This window comes from Lutra lutra, chromosome 10 (assembly GCF_902655055.1).
Source record: "Lutra lutra chromosome 10, mLutLut1.2, whole genome shotgun sequence".
In the NCBI taxonomy this organism is placed as follows: Eukaryota; Metazoa; Chordata; class Mammalia; order Carnivora; family Mustelidae; genus Lutra; species Lutra lutra.
Genome location: NC_062287.1, coordinates 91802417 through 91820143, shown reverse-complemented (window position 1 = coordinate 91820143; position 17727 = coordinate 91802417). Strand labels below are relative to the sequence as shown.

General features: G+C 38.1%; 1 protein-coding gene across 3 annotated transcripts in view; it reads left to right on the top strand.

The window, feature by feature from the left end:
- Positions 1-17398, top strand: part of LRRC4C (leucine rich repeat containing 4C) — a 184484-nt gene extending 167086 nt beyond the window's left edge. For all 3 annotated transcript variants that reach the window (XM_047693789.1, XM_047693788.1, XM_047693787.1), the window contains exon 2: positions 14881-17398. In XM_047693789.1, coding sequence (XP_047549745.1) covers positions 14923-16845 — 1923 coding nt within the window. In that variant the 5' untranslated portion in view covers positions 14881-14922 and the 3' untranslated portion in view covers positions 16846-17398. The remainder of the gene's footprint in view (positions 1-14880) is intronic.
- The last annotated feature ends 329 nt before the right edge of the window (positions 17399-17727 follow it).

Genomic DNA, 17727 nt, shown 5'->3' with positions numbered 1-17727 from the left:
CTAATATGAAATGAATCCCAAACATCATTAGTATTTTGCCTGGGAAGAGAGAGAGAGAGAGTGTGTGTGTGTGTGTGTATGTGTGTGTGTTTGGTTACTGTCTAGAAAATTTGGGTTTTGTACTGTTTAAGAATAAACAGGGAAGTACTTGATAAAACATTGGAAGGTGATTTTAAAATTGGAATGACTCTCTATATGTGGTATTTATTCTCCAGATTCCCAAGCATGGCAATTTAAATTACATTACTCATTATAAAAATCTATATGCCTTTTGGATGCTATTGTTGGTTTGTTTGTTTTCAACCTATAAAGGCAATGATGACCTTGCACAGGGAATTTCCTAAGGATTAATGAGCAGTTGAGGGTTAATGGCTATCAACTCCTCCTAGCTAGTCATCAATCCAAAGGAAGCATGGGAAGCAAGGTCATTAACTGCATTACCAACTTTCTGAAATCAAATCCTTCTCTACCTGCCTTGCTAAGATCTTATGTTAAGATGGACTTGTTAGATTTTCAAAAGTTTCTTTAGTTACTTGCCTGTCATTAACCTAGACATGAGAATATATAAATATTAATGTAAAATATGAACATATGAAAGAATATATCATTAGCCCCTATGGACTGATAGAAAATGTCATGAGAAAGATAATTTTTCATACTTAGATTAAACGTAACTTGCAATGTTCAGCCTCTTTTATCTGCTTTCTATTTCCTTTTTCAAACTGAAAGCCTAGAATCATCCTATTGTGTGTCCTGAGAGGCTAAAACGTGTGTCTGATCTCTGCAGTTTAACTTCATTCAACAATAGATTTTGTGTTTGTGTGTGTATGAGGGGAAATTCTTATTGGGATTTTGTATTATTTGTAACAGAATATTACTTTTTTGGTTCGTTCCTGTTATACAAATGATCTTCACTAATATTAATGAGCATGATATTTTCTCTTTAGGCATCAGCCAAAACTACCTAAAATATTCTAAGAGATAAATATTAATAATTCAGTTACACTATCTCAGTGCATTTCCCTTTAAGGAATAAATGATGGTTAAATGAGGGATGGGGGGTTCTCATTTCATTATGAGAAGTCCTCATTTCATTATGCAGCATCCTGATTCTTACTTTGACACAAATTCCTTAAAAAAATGACAGGGAGTGACAAATTGTCACCTAAATACCAGTGTTAATGTATGTGGCAAGGATCACTGTCACAAGGGAAGATGGCATTCCAAGACCTTTTCCAATGGACATTCGTCTTGAAGTATCTACTCAAGACAGGGGTCTGACGGTCCTTAATTTTATACTCTCGGAAATTTGATTTGGGTAGCTCATCATGAGAAAGTTGTAGTCACACTTATAAACACATAAGACATGAATATAGAAAGCAGGATGCCAGTTTGTTAAATTATAGCTAAAACTATAACAGACACTTCAAGTACTTCAGTCTGTCAAATCTTTCTATGTAGAACTTAAACTTTTTGGAGTCATAAATCTCCTTGAGAATATGATGATAAAACCAATGAATAATCTTCCTATAAAAATATACATTCTCCACATTTATACAAAAATTTGCATATAATTTCAAGAGATTCATAAATGGTTTAAAATCCATTTGTGAGCTTCTTAGGAGCTCTTGGATTGAACTATGCATTTTCATGAAAAAAACACATTATAATTCAATAAGGCAGTTGATGAGAAATCAACTAAGAAAACTTAATTGTATGATTCAAATTGCTTCAGCATCAGATTATAATTGTCTGATGTATCTGTCATTCTCCATAATTGGACTTCAGCTGTCATGGGGACTAGTTAAATAACAATAACATAAATACAACAACAAATGTTCATACAGTATTGACTATATACCAGGCACTGTTCTAAATCCTTCTATATATATATTAAATCATGTATTCTCACAATGATAGAGTATATATATCAGAGTATCCAACCTCTAGGCAGTTTCACATATGGATACTACACACATTTTTATCTCTGATTAAAAAAAAAAAATCTCTATATTCCATTAGCCTTCACTTAGTTATGTAAGTAGTTGGTAAGTACCAACTTTTCTTGAGCTCGCTCGCTTTTTCTCTTTCTCTTTCTTTCTTTCTTTCTTCCTTCCTTCCTTCCTTCCTTTCCTTCTGTCTTTCTGTGAGTGTGTGTGTGTGTGTGTGTGTGTGTACAATGAAAGATATAATGTTACAATGTGCCATGTACTCTGGGTGTAATATTTAGGATACAGCTTTTTTTTTTTTTTTTTAAAGATTTTACTTATTTATTTGACAGAGAGATCACAAGCAGGCAGAGAGGCAGGCAGAGAGAGAGGAGGAAGCAGGCTCCCTGCTGAGCAGAGAGCCCGATGCGGGGCTCGATCCCAGGACTCTGAGATCATGACCTGAGCCGAAGGCAGCGGCTTAACCCACTGAGCCACCCAGGCGCCCCTAGGATACAGCTTATTGATGGTAAAGAGAAATTTTCACTTAGTCTTATTGTTTTCAATCACACCTTTACATGCTGAGCTTGGGCAATCTACTTTTTCATAATTTATTTTTATATTTTTGTTTTATGTACATGAGAGGCCAAGGAGTAATTACTGAACCCCTCTCTTTATCATTTATACTAAGTTGTATACCATTTTAACTTTTTAGGTTCTCATACGGGTCTTATCAATGGACCTTCATATGTTAATTGTTATTAGAAAATCAGCTTATCATCCTGGCTCCTGACTGTGAATTAAAATATGGGCTACATTCAGTAATACAATTCAACAAATATTTACTGCATGCCTAGAAATCATCCAGGTCCTGTCTTTCAGAAGCTTATGATTAAATAGATTGAATACATACCCAAACATTTAGATTCCAACACAGTTGATAACTGCTATAGTCTTAGCATGACAGGCACTTATGGAAGAATAGATTAGTCCCAGCCAGTAAGACTAACAAAGGTCAAATAGAAATGGTCATTGTAAAATTGGCTCTGAGATTGGGTACGATTTTGACAGAAAAATCAGAGTAGAACGTTGCTGGCAATGGAGACAACAGGAGCAAGGCTCTGAAGAGGAAAAGTAGGAGGCATATTTTTAGCATCAGAAACAGACTGCAGCCTAGACTGTATTATGGAGAACAGTGGGAGATAAGACTGGGAAAGCAGTATGGCGCAGGATCATGGAGTGTCCTATGTGTCACACTAACGTGGTAGTTTTTAAGAGGGCAAATTTGCCCTCCCGGGGACATTGGCAACGTCTGGAGACACTAGATCCTCACAACTGGGGGTGCTACTGGCATCTAGTGGGTAGAGGCAGTAAGGGATGTCGGCTTTATTCTCTAAAGCAAATGGGAACTATTGGTGTGTTATGTTTTCTTGAACTGTGATCACCTGGATTCCTAAGGCTTGTTACACTAAATCTGGGAAGTGTTAACTGCATAGATCTCCCCCAGGAAAAGTGTAAGACGAAGAGACCAATTCTGGAGATAAAGAATAACATGTATTAATCACGTTGTGGCCCTGAACCTGAGAATAGAGAAAGAATTAAAAGGAAAAACAGAATAGTGATGTTTTTATGCATTGGTAGGATCTAGACTTAAAAATATTAGTGCAAAGGAGAATGTAAGCATTTCTGATAATTGGGACAATCTGATTTCATTTCCTGAAGAATGAAATACCAAGCAGTATATGGAGCTTAAGGTTTTAAGCTTTTCTCTTTGGCTATTCATTTCACAAAACCAACAGAGCAAACATCTATCATAAAAATACAAACATATTTCTGAACACCTCAAATCCCACCCTTTCATTTGAGAAACAAGTCAGTCATTTATATTTCATTTCTTCATAAATAATAAACATCAAAAAGTGAGTATGATCAAAAGGATTCATAACCAGCCAGAAACTTCATGCCAGGTATGTTTATCTCTCTTGCGTCATGTGAGACTAAAAAAGAAGGAAAAAACAAATTAATTTTATTTTTAGCCTTGCCAAGACATGAGCTATATTTCTGGCTGGGTCTGCTTTTCTAACATGAAGTAGATTTGACTTTTCGTAGCGAAAACAGAGGTGGAGCTGTGACCGCCTACCATAATCCCCTGCCTATTCCATCTTGTTCCTTTGGGTTGTGACGAAAGAATTAAGAGGTCTTTTTTTTTTTTTTCCACCCATTGATTTTCTAATTAATGGTTCAAATGAGTTCCTGAAGCAGAAATGTGGTGATCAAGATCTCTTCCATTTTAAAGGGGATTTGAAGATTACTTGACTTTCTGCCATATGAATTCCTGTTCTCTGCTCTAATGGCTCTGATCCAGTGGAGTGACCCAGAAGCTGAGCCAGACCTCCCTACCTCTGATGTACATGTAGGTGCACCTGAAGAAGCAAATCAGGAGAACAACTTATGCATTATCCACATTAGAATTTCGAGGCAATCATGCTATTTTAGGCACATACAGCAGAGGGCATTGTTTGGCCAAACTTAAATAGGGCTGCTATTAACAATAATAAAAAAAAGGAAATTGAGAAGCCTTCCCCTGAAAACGAACACACAAAATAGAAAAGAGAGCTAGGAAACAATGAAATGAACTTTATATTGCATTGCGCTCCCTAACTTTTCTTTGTAGGAAGGACTTCTGTGAAAATAGTTAAAAACTAGACCAGCATCATTTCAGAGGTTGATGAAATTCCTACTGTGTGAGTTGGGCTCTACTAGATGCTAGGGATCCCTAGATCAATTAGTGAGTGTGACATCATTTAGGTCCTCAATGACTTTATAGCCTTAACTATCTACAGGCTGCTTAGACAGCAGCTTACTCATTTATTCATTCATTCATACATTTAGCAAATATTTGAGGAACATTATTCCAGGTGAAAACTACTGAAGGACAGACAAGTCTCTGTTCCATTCCATTCAGATGAGACAGACAGTAAGGAAATAAGCATCTAAGGATATGAGAAAAATACCAACAATAAGTATGATAAAAATTAATTATGGTAATATTATTGATGATGGTAGGCACGCGTCTTTAGGCTGGATGGTCAAGAAAAAAACCTCCTGAGAAGGAAAAATTTAAAGAATGTTCTGAAGGACAAGGAAAACCAACCACTCAAAAATCAAAGGACATGTGTTGTAGGCAGAGGGGACCCTACTGCAAATGTCCCCAGGGAAGGAAACCTTAGTGTATTTGAGGACCAAAGGAAGTCCAATGTGGTTGAAGAGAGAAGGGGGATAAAGAAAAGCTGAAAGGTATGGAACATAGGCAGGTATCAGACGATCTTGATTTGGGGACCAAAACAGTTTGCATTTTACTCTAAAAGGATATGGAGCTAATAGGGGCATTTCAGCAGAAGAATGACCTGAACATATTTATATTTTAAAAATTTAAAAATTTAAATTTAAAAAATTAAATTTAAATTTAAAAATTTGAATGCCATATGGAGAATTCACTGTGGTAAGTCAATTGCAAAGGTAGAAAAAGTGTTCAGATGGTATTTCAGTGGTCCAAGTTAGAAATGAAGATGATTTGGCCTAGAGAGGGTCAAAAGGAAAAGTAGACCGATCCAGTTTTATTTTAGTGAATCCCATGAATAGTACTGTGTTGCATATAAATAAAGAAAAAGAAAAGTCAAGGAAGAGTCTTACATTTCTGCATTGAACAACGGGGTGTGTGATAGTGGCATTTTGGGAGGTACAGGGGCAGGTTTCGGGATTTGTTTTTAGTTTATGCTATGACATTTAATTCAAGTAATTCTCTCAATGTCTATTTATTAATGTTATTACCATCACTCCCATTTAGAAAGGTGCACCGCGGAGAAAAACAATTTGCCAAAGATCAAACAGTCAGTAATACTAAGCCAACCTTCTAACCCTCCTCATTCCATTCTCAATCTGGTTTTTCTTCCTCTAGGTTTTGCTAATATAGCTTTCTAGCTCTTTCTGTGCTTCAGCATTGTTTCAAGTTGGAAAGTACAGTGTTTCTTTAGGGAACCAAAATGGTACATGTGTTTAATTATTCTTGGTGTGCCATTTACAGAGTAGACACGAGCAGTACCAGAGATCTGAGATGCCTCTCTCTTGACATGCACATCAGAGTTTCCAAAATCATACCTGATCTCTGTGTATAATATTTTTTTTTCATGTGACCACATACAGAAGCTAATTTCGCCATCATTGGTACTTCATGGTCTACAGGATTTCAACTAGGGCTAATTAATTTCCACCTGTGCACATCTCAGTCATCAGATCATGAAGAGAAGTTTCATTTAGTTTTAAAGCAATGCTAGGGATGTGGATTATTGAAGTTGTAGGACTTTTTCGTCAACTGTTCCTCTCTCCAAAATTTCTTTTACATGTGAGGGCAGATCATTCTTTTTATAACAGTGCTCTCTCATCAAACCCTTTCCTGCCTAAGGGGATTGCAGTTTCTTTCTAAGTCTCTTTATTGAAGGAAATCCAAACTTCCAGCTGGCTTGTGGTGCCCCTCATTTGGGCCAAGTCAACTATTTAAATTCTGCTGCATAAGCCTTCTGCTTCCGGTAAGTCAATTTTCCTTCATTTCATGCTCCTACTCCTATGCTTTTTTAAGTAATCTCTTACCTCCTCCGCCACCACTCTGCCTCAATGCAAGTTTATGTCCCCTTAGAGACCTACATATGATCCTGAATCCTCTTAAAATTTTCTCTGATTATCTGTTATTTCTGATAATCCTTTATGATATTTAAATACTGAATATGTTGGTTTGCGTTAGTACCCAGGACACCTATGTGTACACTTTTTAAATATGTATCTGTATATTTGTATTATAGCTCCAACAAGACTATAATATTCTAGAAGTCCTGGCCAATTTCATTCTTACAATCCTGACTGTACCGTCCAAGCAATAGCAACATGTTGGCCACATGATTTTTTTTTCCTTTCCTTTTCCTTTTTTTTAATACATAGTTCTCTCTACTTTCTGTTTCTTTTCACCCGATGATATTGTAATTGTGTCACTTCTAAACCCCGAACATATGTATTCTTTTGCTATAAATCAGATAAGTCTTAGAGAAAAATGAAAACACAGACTCAGGTGTTATCATCATCATCATCTTCTTCTTCAATCTCAATTTCTTCCAGTTTTCTAGAAACATTGCCAGGTCAGTGTGTTCAGCCAAAGAACCTCCTGTTGACTTGACAGGTTGAGTCCCTGGTTTACAGCCATTTAAATGTTGTATTACTTCCATTACATTTGCCTAGAGGGTCAGCCCTAGGCACAGTTACAAAAATTTTCTTCTCGTTGGAAATCTGCAGAGCAACAAAAAACTATATAAGGAGTAGAGAAAACTCAACAGACTTATAAAATTGGGTTTCAATTGGGAAAAAAATGAACTATATTAGAAAATATTTATAAAAGAATTTTAATTTGGAGAGGTAAGCTATCTTTGATAATGGTGTAATTCGAGGTGCTGTTTTTCCTTCTCTGGTGTAGTCTAGCATTCTTTAAAACTTAAGGAGTTGTACAGGAAATGACTGCAATAGAAAGCCATTTAGCATGATAGGGATAGACTTACCTCTTTTCTGACAAATGGTTGCCTCAGTTTATGCTGTTTCCTTTGGTAGGTTTCAAATTTACAATGGTACACAAAATCAGAATTTTTCTGCTGTCTTATTTGTTATTTCTTTGCCATTGGTTTCAGAAATGGGGAGATGGTGAGAGAAAAAAAGAGAGAGGGAGGGAGGGACAAGGGGAGAGGGAGAAAGGAGAATGAATATGTAAGTATCAAGATAGGTTTGACTGAAGTGACCAGGAAAAAGTAATTGTTTATACTGTAAGGAGTTGAATATTTTATATACTAAGAGAATATAGAGGAGAGATAGTAACAGGATTCATTAGTTCAGTTGCCCATCATGAATATAAAAAAAAAAATACAAATTCTTCCCCTCTTTCCATTTTCCTTCCTTGGCATAACTGCTTTATCCTCAGGCTTCCTCCTTTCTTGGCCACAAGATGGCTTCAGCAACTCTAGGCATCTTATACTCACAACAATATCCAGAAACAGAATAAATAACTATTTCTTCCCCCCGTTTTTCTTCTTATTAGTGGGAGAAAAAAAATTTCAAGAACCCCTCAGCTGACTTCTTTTCACATCTCATTGGCCAAATTGTGTCACCTATCCAGACCTAACCAGTCTCTGGCAACAGAAATGTTACAACCAATATTTATTTAGATAAGAGCTCAGCAAACTATAGTCCAGAGGTTAGCCCTAGGAGCTAAGATTGTTCTTGAAATTTTTTTAAATATTTTATTTATTTATTTGTTAGAGAGAGAGAGAGCACAAGCAGGGGGAGTGGCAAACAGAAGGAGAAGTAGGCTCCCTGCTGAGCAAGGAGCCTGATGTAGGACTCAATCCCAGGACTCTGGGATCTGACCCAAGTCAAAGGCAGATGCCCAACTGACTGAGTCACCCAGACGTCCCTGTTCTTGAATTTTTAAATAGAAAACAATGTTAAGAATAATATTTTGAGAGGCACCTGAATGGGACAGTTGGTTAAGCATCTGCCTTCAGCTCAGGTCATGATCCCAAGATCATGGGATCCAGCTCCACATTGGGCTTTCTGCTCAGTGGAGAGCCTGCTTCTCTGTCTGCCTCTGACCCTCCACCCTACCCATTTTGCTCATTCTCTCCTTCTTCCTTTTTTAAAAAAAGAATAATATTTTGAGACATGTGAAAATGGTATGAAATTCAAATTTCAGTGCTCCTAACAGGTTTAATCAGAACCACAGCCATATCCACTCATTTACCTTTTCACTACAACTACTTTTAGGCTACAATGGCAGAGTAGCATAGTTACAACAGGAGATCACATGGCCTGCAAAGCCTAAAATATTTACTCTCTGACCCTTTGCAGGAAAAGTTTGTCTAATCCTAGCTTAAACCAAATTCTACTTACCCAGCAGTCCTGAGTCAGACTCTTCCAAAGCAGAGAATATAGTTTCATGATTTTTAAAAAAATTTTTTAAATTTTTTTTAAGGATGGGAATGAAGATTCCCGAACAAAATGTTCTAGGGCAAGAGTAAGGAATGAAAGTGTTGGGGAGGCAACAAATGAGAAGAAAGAGAGAAAGAGAGGTTCAAGTACAATTTAAATGAATAATCCATTCTTAGTGCTGTAAAAAGCTGACTCACAACACAACCTGTTGAAAAAACAGAGCAAGTTTATTGCTTATTCTGTTAAGGGAGGCCACCATCTCACAAAGTTATGGGCGTATCTGTGAATAGAGTGGTAAAGATTAGGACAGAATTTATGGAGAATTGGAAGTCTGATTTGAGAGGAGTTTTCACTGTGGGAGGTTGATTAGGAGAGAGTAAGGATTACCGTACAGCCATCTAGGATTTGTGAAAATAGCTAGGTGAGGCAAGAGATTCAAAGAATCTTAGAGAATGAACTGCCATTAGATGCCCTGATGGGTCTTTTGGCAGATTCCTAGAGGGACAGTGAAACAATTTGCTTGGACAGGAGAGTCCCCACAGATAGAGAGGCTAATAAAGAAGATGGAAGAGCAAAAATCATGGCTATGTCAACAGAAAGGTATGCTTTGGAGGTCTGTTTCCAGGCTGAGTGTGGGGCAAGTGGTTTTGGTTCTCAGAATTTAGCAGGTTTGCTGGAGATTCATATGAGGGTGACTGTGTGTTCTGTGGGGGAGAGTGGTTGCGCTAATAAATTAACCTTTCTTTTACCTGGCTTCCAAACTAGTTCCAATACCTAGACTCAGTTTCTGCTAACTGAGCAATGAAACTGTGCTAAATAGAGCAGCCACCTGTATCTCAGTGCACTGAAGCATGGGTAGGGAAAGAAGAAAGGTCTGTTGACAAAGTCAGAATATCCTCTGGGACAAGGCTGAAAGTATTACAGCTTAATTCAAAACCCATACAGATCCATTTGTAAATAAACCCTGTCAGATGACATTGTAATGGATAGAGCGTACTTTTAAATTGATTTCTTTTTGATGTGATAAAATCATCTTATGAAAGAGATGCTGAAACATGGCTTTTAATGTAAAGTAACATAATTTAGATTTTAAAATAGAAAATCTTTTGTTGATAGTAGGTTATTCAATTCAGTGCATGTACCAAGCGTTATTTTCTGTGGGTTATAAATTACCTTTGAACCGGCTATAATTCATAAATCGTTACTTATGACTGATTTATAGGAAATCTCATTAATAGCAATAGTAGAAAGACCTTGAAGTAAGTAAGAAATACAAAATAAAAGAGCCTGGGGATTAAAAAAGGAGAGACACATGCACTCTACAATTAATTGCAATGTATTGGATTTACATATGAAAGCATGCTTCTGATCATTGCAGTTAATCCTTACTATAACTCTGAGTAATAGATATTAGTGTTATTCCTATCTTATATAAGAGGAAGAAACTGAGTGTTCCATCACTTTATTTTTAGTTTGAATATGTTTTACATATTTATTATAAATTGCTAATTATGAGCTGGTAAGTATATGTATGTATATATATATGCATATATATGTATATAGATGTGTGTGTGTGTGTATATATATATATGTGATATTACTAACAAAAGCCTTTTGAATAGATGGAAAAATAAAGTAAAGAGAAATGAGAAATGAAGTAACTTTCCCAGTTGGAGAGTCATGGAAGTTTAAGCCAGCATTTAAATTTAGGAAGACTTTACCAGAGCCTTTTCCTTTGACCATGGGACATGGCTCCTTTGCTATTTCTTATTTTAAAGAGAAAAGGATAGCAAATGGCTTATCTTAAGCAAAGGACTTAGCTTCTTCACTTCTGTGCTATGTCCAGTCAATCAGTTATTTCTCTATATCTCTATTACCAGAGACCCTAGGATTCCAAGAGTCATAGGGTAGGGAGGTAGAAGGTGAACTAGGGGAGTAGGACCCTTGGACCCCAGTCCTAAAAATACCCATCAGTTAATGTATCAGAGATTTTATGTGCTATTTTCTAAATGCCCAATTACCTTAAAAAGTGTGTGTTGGAGAGAGGGGAGCAAATGTATAACTACACCAAATCATATGAATGAAAAATTTTCAGTGGTCATGTCACTGGAAATGTAAGTAGGATTCTTTTTTTTTTTTAAAGATTTTATTTATTTATTTGATAGAGATTACAAGTAGGCAGAGAGGCAGACAGAGAGAGAGGAGGAAGCAGGCTCCCCGCTGAGCAGAGAGCCTGATGTGGGGCCCCATCTCAGGAACCTGAGATCATGACCTGAGCTGAAGGCAGAGACTTTAACCCACTGAGCCACCCAGGCGCCCCAGTAGGATTCTATTTAAAGTGGAAATCCCTAAGGGTTTTTAAGGTCATGCTTGAATTTAAATAAAAAAAAAAATCTCCTAATCTAGCTCAGGGTGAGAAGCCTACCAATCTTATTGTTGTCACTGTGTAAATGGGACAATAGAATAGACCTATAAAGCCATCAACAATATTATTAAAATGAGCAGCTCCCTCTCCCCCCTGCTATTTAGTGATTAGTTGTTTTAAAATGTAGATTTTATTATTATTTCGGTATAATGAGACAAATCAGGAGAGAATTGTCATTGAAGAGATACATAATTTTCTTTACTCACAGTTCCCAAGAGGAGGGAGCATGCCATGTCCTAAGGGGGCCACACAAGGAAGCACCAGGGTCAGTCACAGGGGTAGAAGAAGCAAGGAAAACTCAGCAAGTGCCTTTATCATGGTTTGTGAGAGAAAGCAAGAGAAGGCAGGGTAAGCAGGCTTGCAGCTGGCATTGCCCTGTGAGATCCTGAGAAAGGAGCTGATTGGGGTATAGGCTTCAGGTTGATTGGTTTGAATATGAAAGGCATGCTTGTGGGCAAGTCCTTTACTATTTCAAGGAATTGGCTAGTCCTTGAGGGGCTCTCTCTGGAACAACAAGGCCCCAGATAACAAAACATCAGAAAATATAGAAGATAGGGTCACCTGAGTGGCTCAGTTGGTTAAGTGTCCAGACTTTTGATTTCCACTCAGGTCATGATCTCAGGGTCATGAGGTGGAGCGCTGCATCAGGCTCCATGCTGGGTGTAGAGTCTGCTTAAGATTCTCTCCTTCTTCCTCTCCTTCTGCCCTTCTTCCCCCAACTGGTGAGCTCTCTCTTTCTTTCAGAAGAAAGAATGAAAGAAAGGAGAGAGAGAGATGGAAGGAAGGAAGGAAGGAAGGACGGAAATATAGGAAGTAGAAAGTCATGATTACTATATTAGTCTCTATCACTACACACACACAGAGTTGTAACTAGATAGTAACTGCTTCTACACATTTACAACAGCCTTTTTACCCAGTGTCTAAAGTATGACAGGTGAGGAAAACCATCAGACATGGCTTCTGTCCTCATGGTGTTCACAGGATAGTGGGAGAAGCGGGACCAGAGACTAATGATCTAGTACTAATGATCATAGTACTAGAATGTGTATATATATATATATATATATATATATACACACATTATATATATATGTGTGTGTGTATATATGTGTGTACATATATATGTATATGTATACATATATATACAGAATATATACATACATATGCATGCATATACATACATACATATATATATATATATATATATATATATATATATATACACACATATACATACATATACATAGAGTGTGAAAAGTCAATCTAGAGCTGCAGCAGCCTGGAAGAAAGAACGGTCTCTTTCCCAGACCCTCCATTCTCATGCCACAGAGAACGGTTTACTGGTCCCTGGACATGCTAGCATCTTTCTAGGTTCTTGTCTCTTGGCTGAAGGTGTTCCTTGGCTAAAATGCTCTTCTTTCCTTTTTTTTTTTTCTTTTAAATCAACTTCTTCTAGAGAACCTAGATCAGGATCCTCTTCTTTTAAAATCCTCTGATTTACCAGCACGGACCGAGCTGATCTGATATCGGTGCCCTTGTGCCAGAGTGGCCTGGCCTCATACCAATGAACATATATTATTGTGATTCATCTTTGGCCTATCTGTCTCCCCTTTTAAATGATCATTTCCTCAGGGGTAAGGATGATGGTCTTCATCTTTATATGCTCAGCAAGATGTCTGGGTGAGGGCAAGAACAAGAACGGTAATAATAATGGCTGACATTACTGAGTTTTTAACGTGGGAGAGGCATTATTCGAAGCACTTTATCTGCTTTAACTAATTTTATCCTCATAACAACACTAAGGGCATGCACTGTTGTCATTCCCATTTTGCAAGTGAGGAGGATGTGTTACGGAGAGAAGATTAATAAGTTGTTCAAGGTGACACATAATAAGTACTAAATTAGTGCCTTTTTGAGTTGGAAGGTAGTGATCGTCATCCCTTTTTTTTCATTTGTTTGTTTCCAAGAGAGTCATAGAAGGAACACTTTATTGAATGAGAGGTTTGGAAGAAGTCATTACACAGGTGTCCAGTTCATGATAAGAATGAGACAAGCACTGGGTAACCCAAAGCTCCTTTAAAATTCCTTCTTGTGCTGGAAGAGATGCAGAAAGTAAGTTATTTTATTCCACTTCCCACAAATCTGCTTAAAATCAGCGAGAGTAGGGGTACAAGATATATAGTATTTCTGTTATACTAAGATGTCCTCTGTACATAAAAGTTATGTTTCATGGAAATTATTTAATTTGTTTAATTTGTGGTCTGTCTACCTGTAGGTAGCCGTTGTTATATTATAGTGAGTTTGGGTATTTGAAAATCTCTAAAAGTTTATGTACATTTGTACATGCCATTGTTTCAGTGTATCTTCACAGTTGCCAGGGTTCAGAGCTGAGGTCACCCCCCAGAAAAGGTATTTTAGAGAAATTAATCACGAAGAAATATTCTGTCTTTGCCATTGTTCTCCCAGAAACTTTTTTTTTTAAGATTTATTTTTTTATTTATTTGACAGAGAGAGAGATCAGAAGTAGGCAAGGAGGCAGGCAGAGAGAGAGAGAGGCGGAAGCAGGCTCCCTGCCGAGCAGAAAGCCCGATGCGGGGCTCGATCCCAGGACCCTGAGATCATGACCTGAGCCGAAAGCAGAGGCTTAACCCACTGAGCCACTCAGGCACCCCTCTCCCAGAAACTTTTTAATGGAGATTTGAGATCATACGCTCTTGGACCAGTCAGATGAGTGTGTGAGTCCTGGTTCTGTACTTATGAACTTTGTGACTTTGTGTTAGTTTCCCTATGATTAAACTTCTTCATTTTGGAAATGGAGACAGTAAACCTCCCTACCTCAGAGCAGTGGTGTAAGGACAAGAAAGGATCAGTCCACACACCCTATGTAATTGAAAAGGACCCCATGAACAGAAGGGCCCACGCTTGGTTAATGCTCTGTTGTTACACAGAGTTGAAAGTCTTCATAATTTTTAAGAAGCCATCCTCCAGTTTCATTTGGCACTGGACCCTGCAAATTATGTAGCTACTCCTGGACAGGATTGCTTGTGAAGTCTATAGCCCATGGTGCCTGGCATATAGAAGAATCCTCAATACAACCTCAGCTATTACTGGTTTTGTAAGGGAGCTTTTAGTTTGTTGGGTATGGGGCCAAATCTTATTTTCTGTACTTTTCCAATCTGGTCTGGCCTTTGAACCTGCTCATATGTCCATCTCATATGTCCTCATGCATTCAAGTCATACTTGGTTGCTGAACACTACTGTAAGGTGTTTCCCCTCATTCTCTGTGAGTGCACACTTGATAGATATGGGCTGTGGATGACTGCTAATTTGAAGTACAGAAACATTTTCTCTATAAATATGAGCCACATCGCTCAATAAAAGGACATTAGATTGGTTGTTTGCTTAGTGTGAGAAATGATGGCTTTAGCTGGTATAGTATGTCACTGACATTGCTCCAGAAAGACATTTGGAGGAGATCTAATACCATTGTTTGCTCTTATGTTGCAGACTATTTGAACTCCAGACGGACCAACACCAGATAAATTATGAATGTTGAACAAGATGACCTTACATCCACAGCAGATAATGATAGGTCCTAGGTTTAACAGGGCCCTATTTGACCCCCTGCTTGTGGTGCTGCTGGCTCTTCAACTTCTTGTGGTGGCTGGTCTGGTGCGGGCTCAAACCTGCCCTTCTGTCTGCTCCTGCAGCAACCAGTTCAGCAAGGTGATTTGCGTCCGGAAAAACCTACGGGAGGTTCCAGATGGCATCTCTACCAACACGCGACTGCTGAACCTCCATGAGAACCAAATCCAGATCATCAAAGTGAACAGCTTCAAGCACTTGAGGCACCTGGAAATCCTACAGTTGAGTAGGAATCATATTAGAACAATTGAAATCGGGGCCTTCAATGGTCTGGCAAACCTCAATACTCTGGAACTCTTTGACAATCGTCTTACTACCATCCCAAATGGAGCTTTTGTATATTTGTCTAAACTGAAGGAGCTCTGGTTGAGAAACAACCCCATTGAAAGCATTCCTTCTTATGCTTTTAACAGAATCCCTTCTTTGCGCCGATTAGACTTGGGGGAATTGAAAAGGCTTTCCTATATCTCAGAAGGTGCCTTTGAAGGTCTGTCCAACTTGAGGTATTTGAACCTTGCCATGTGCAACCTCCGCGAGATCCCTAACCTTACACCTCTCATAAAGCTAGATGAGCTGGATCTTTCTGGGAATCATTTGTCAGCCATCAGGCCTGGCTCGTTCCAGGGACTGATGCACCTTCAAAAACTGTGGATGATCCAGTCCCAGATTCAAGTGATTGAACGGAATGCCTTTGATAACCTTCAGTCACTCGTGGAGATAAACTTGGCACACAACAATCTAACACTACTGCCTCATGACCTCTTCACACCCTTGCATCACCTAGAGCGGATACACTTGCATCACAACCCTTGGAACTGTAACTGTGACATACTGTGGCTCAGCTGGTGGATAAAAGACATGGCCCCCTCCAACACAGCTTGTTGTGCTCGATGTAACACTCCTCCCAATCTCAAAGGGAGGTACATTGGGGAGCTTGACCAGAATTACTTTACATGCTATGCTCCTGTGATTGTGGAGCCCCCAGCAGACCTCAATGTCACTGAGGGCATGGCAGCCGAGCTGAAATGTCGGGCCTCCACGTCCCTGACCTCTGTATCTTGGATTACTCCAAATGGAACGGTCATGACACATGGGGCATACAAAGTGCGGATAGCTGTGCTCAGTGACGGCACATTAAATTTCACGAATGTAACCGTGCAAGATACAGGCATGTACACATGTATGGTGAGTAATTCTGTCGGAAATACCACTGCTTCTGCCACCCTGAATGTTACTGCAGCAACCACTACTCCCTTCTCTTACTTTTCAACCGTCACAGTAGAGACTATGGAACCTTCTCAGGATGAGGCACGGACCACAGATAACAACGTGGGCCCCACTCCAGTGATTGACTGGGAGACCACCAATGTGACCACCTCTCTCACGCCACAGAGCACAAGGTCGACAGAAAAAACATTCACCATCCCAGTGACTGACATAAACAGTGGGATCCCGGGAATCGATGAGGTCATGAAGACCACCAAAATCATCATTGGCTGTTTTGTGGCTATCACACTCATGGCTGCAGTGATGCTGGTCATTTTCTACAAGATGAGGAAGCAGCACCATCGGCAAAACCATCACGCCCCGACAAGGACTGTTGAAATCATTAATGTGGATGATGAGATTACAGGAGATACACCCATGGAAAGCCACCTGCCCATGCCTGCTATCGAGCATGAGCACCTAAATCACTATAACTCTTACAAATCTCCCTTCAACCACACAACAACAGTTAACACAATTAATTCAATACACAGTTCAGTGCATGAACCGTTATTGATCCGAATGAACTCTAAAGACAATGTACAAGAGACTCAAATCTAAAACATTTACAGAGTTACAGAAAACAAACAATAAAAAAAAGACAGTTTATTAAAAATGACACAAATGACTGGGCTAAATCTACTGTTTCAAAAAAGTGTCTTTACAAAAAAAAAACAAAAAAGAAAAGAAATTTATTTATTAAAAATTCTATTGTGATCTAAAGCAGACAAAATTATGTGTATTCCTCAGAACCTGTTTTTGCTGCACTTATTTACTATTTTCCCACATCTCATCCCTGCCTTCCCTGGTTGCCATATTTTTCATAGATCTCAAGTCCCTAAAGAACTGGCCTAGGAAATTTTGTAAGAATTCTGTTACACTTTGAGATTTTTATGGTGAATTCTAGTGGTGAGAACCAGTCTATTTTGTCTTTCTTTCTTTCTTTTTTTTTTCTCTTTCCTTTCTTTCCCTCATGCCCTTATGAAGTAGTCCAATGGGGAATGCAATATTAGAAATAGATTTTTAAGAGAGAACGAGATAAAAAAAATGCAAGATCTTATATTTTTCATGTAATGACCTGTTCTGTATTTATGAGAACCATTCAATGACAAAGGAAAAAAAAAAAAGAAAAAGAAAAAGAAAAAAAAGAAAAAAAAAGAAAAAGAAAAAAAGAGAAAAAAAAAGAAAAAAAGTAAGCAAACAACAGATTAATTTACATGAGCATCTATAAAACCCATGATCTTTTAAACACCTCTAGAACCAGAATTTGTAGTTCAAAAACTAAAAAAAAAAATAAGGTTATAAATAAAATATTGTTGGTTTTTCTGTACCTGGACACAGCTCATTTGTAGTATGGCTCAAATGTGAGAAACTTGAAGGTGATTAGATTTCCTACTTTCTAAGAAAGAAAAAAGTATTATATTCTTCAGTCCCAGCATCAGT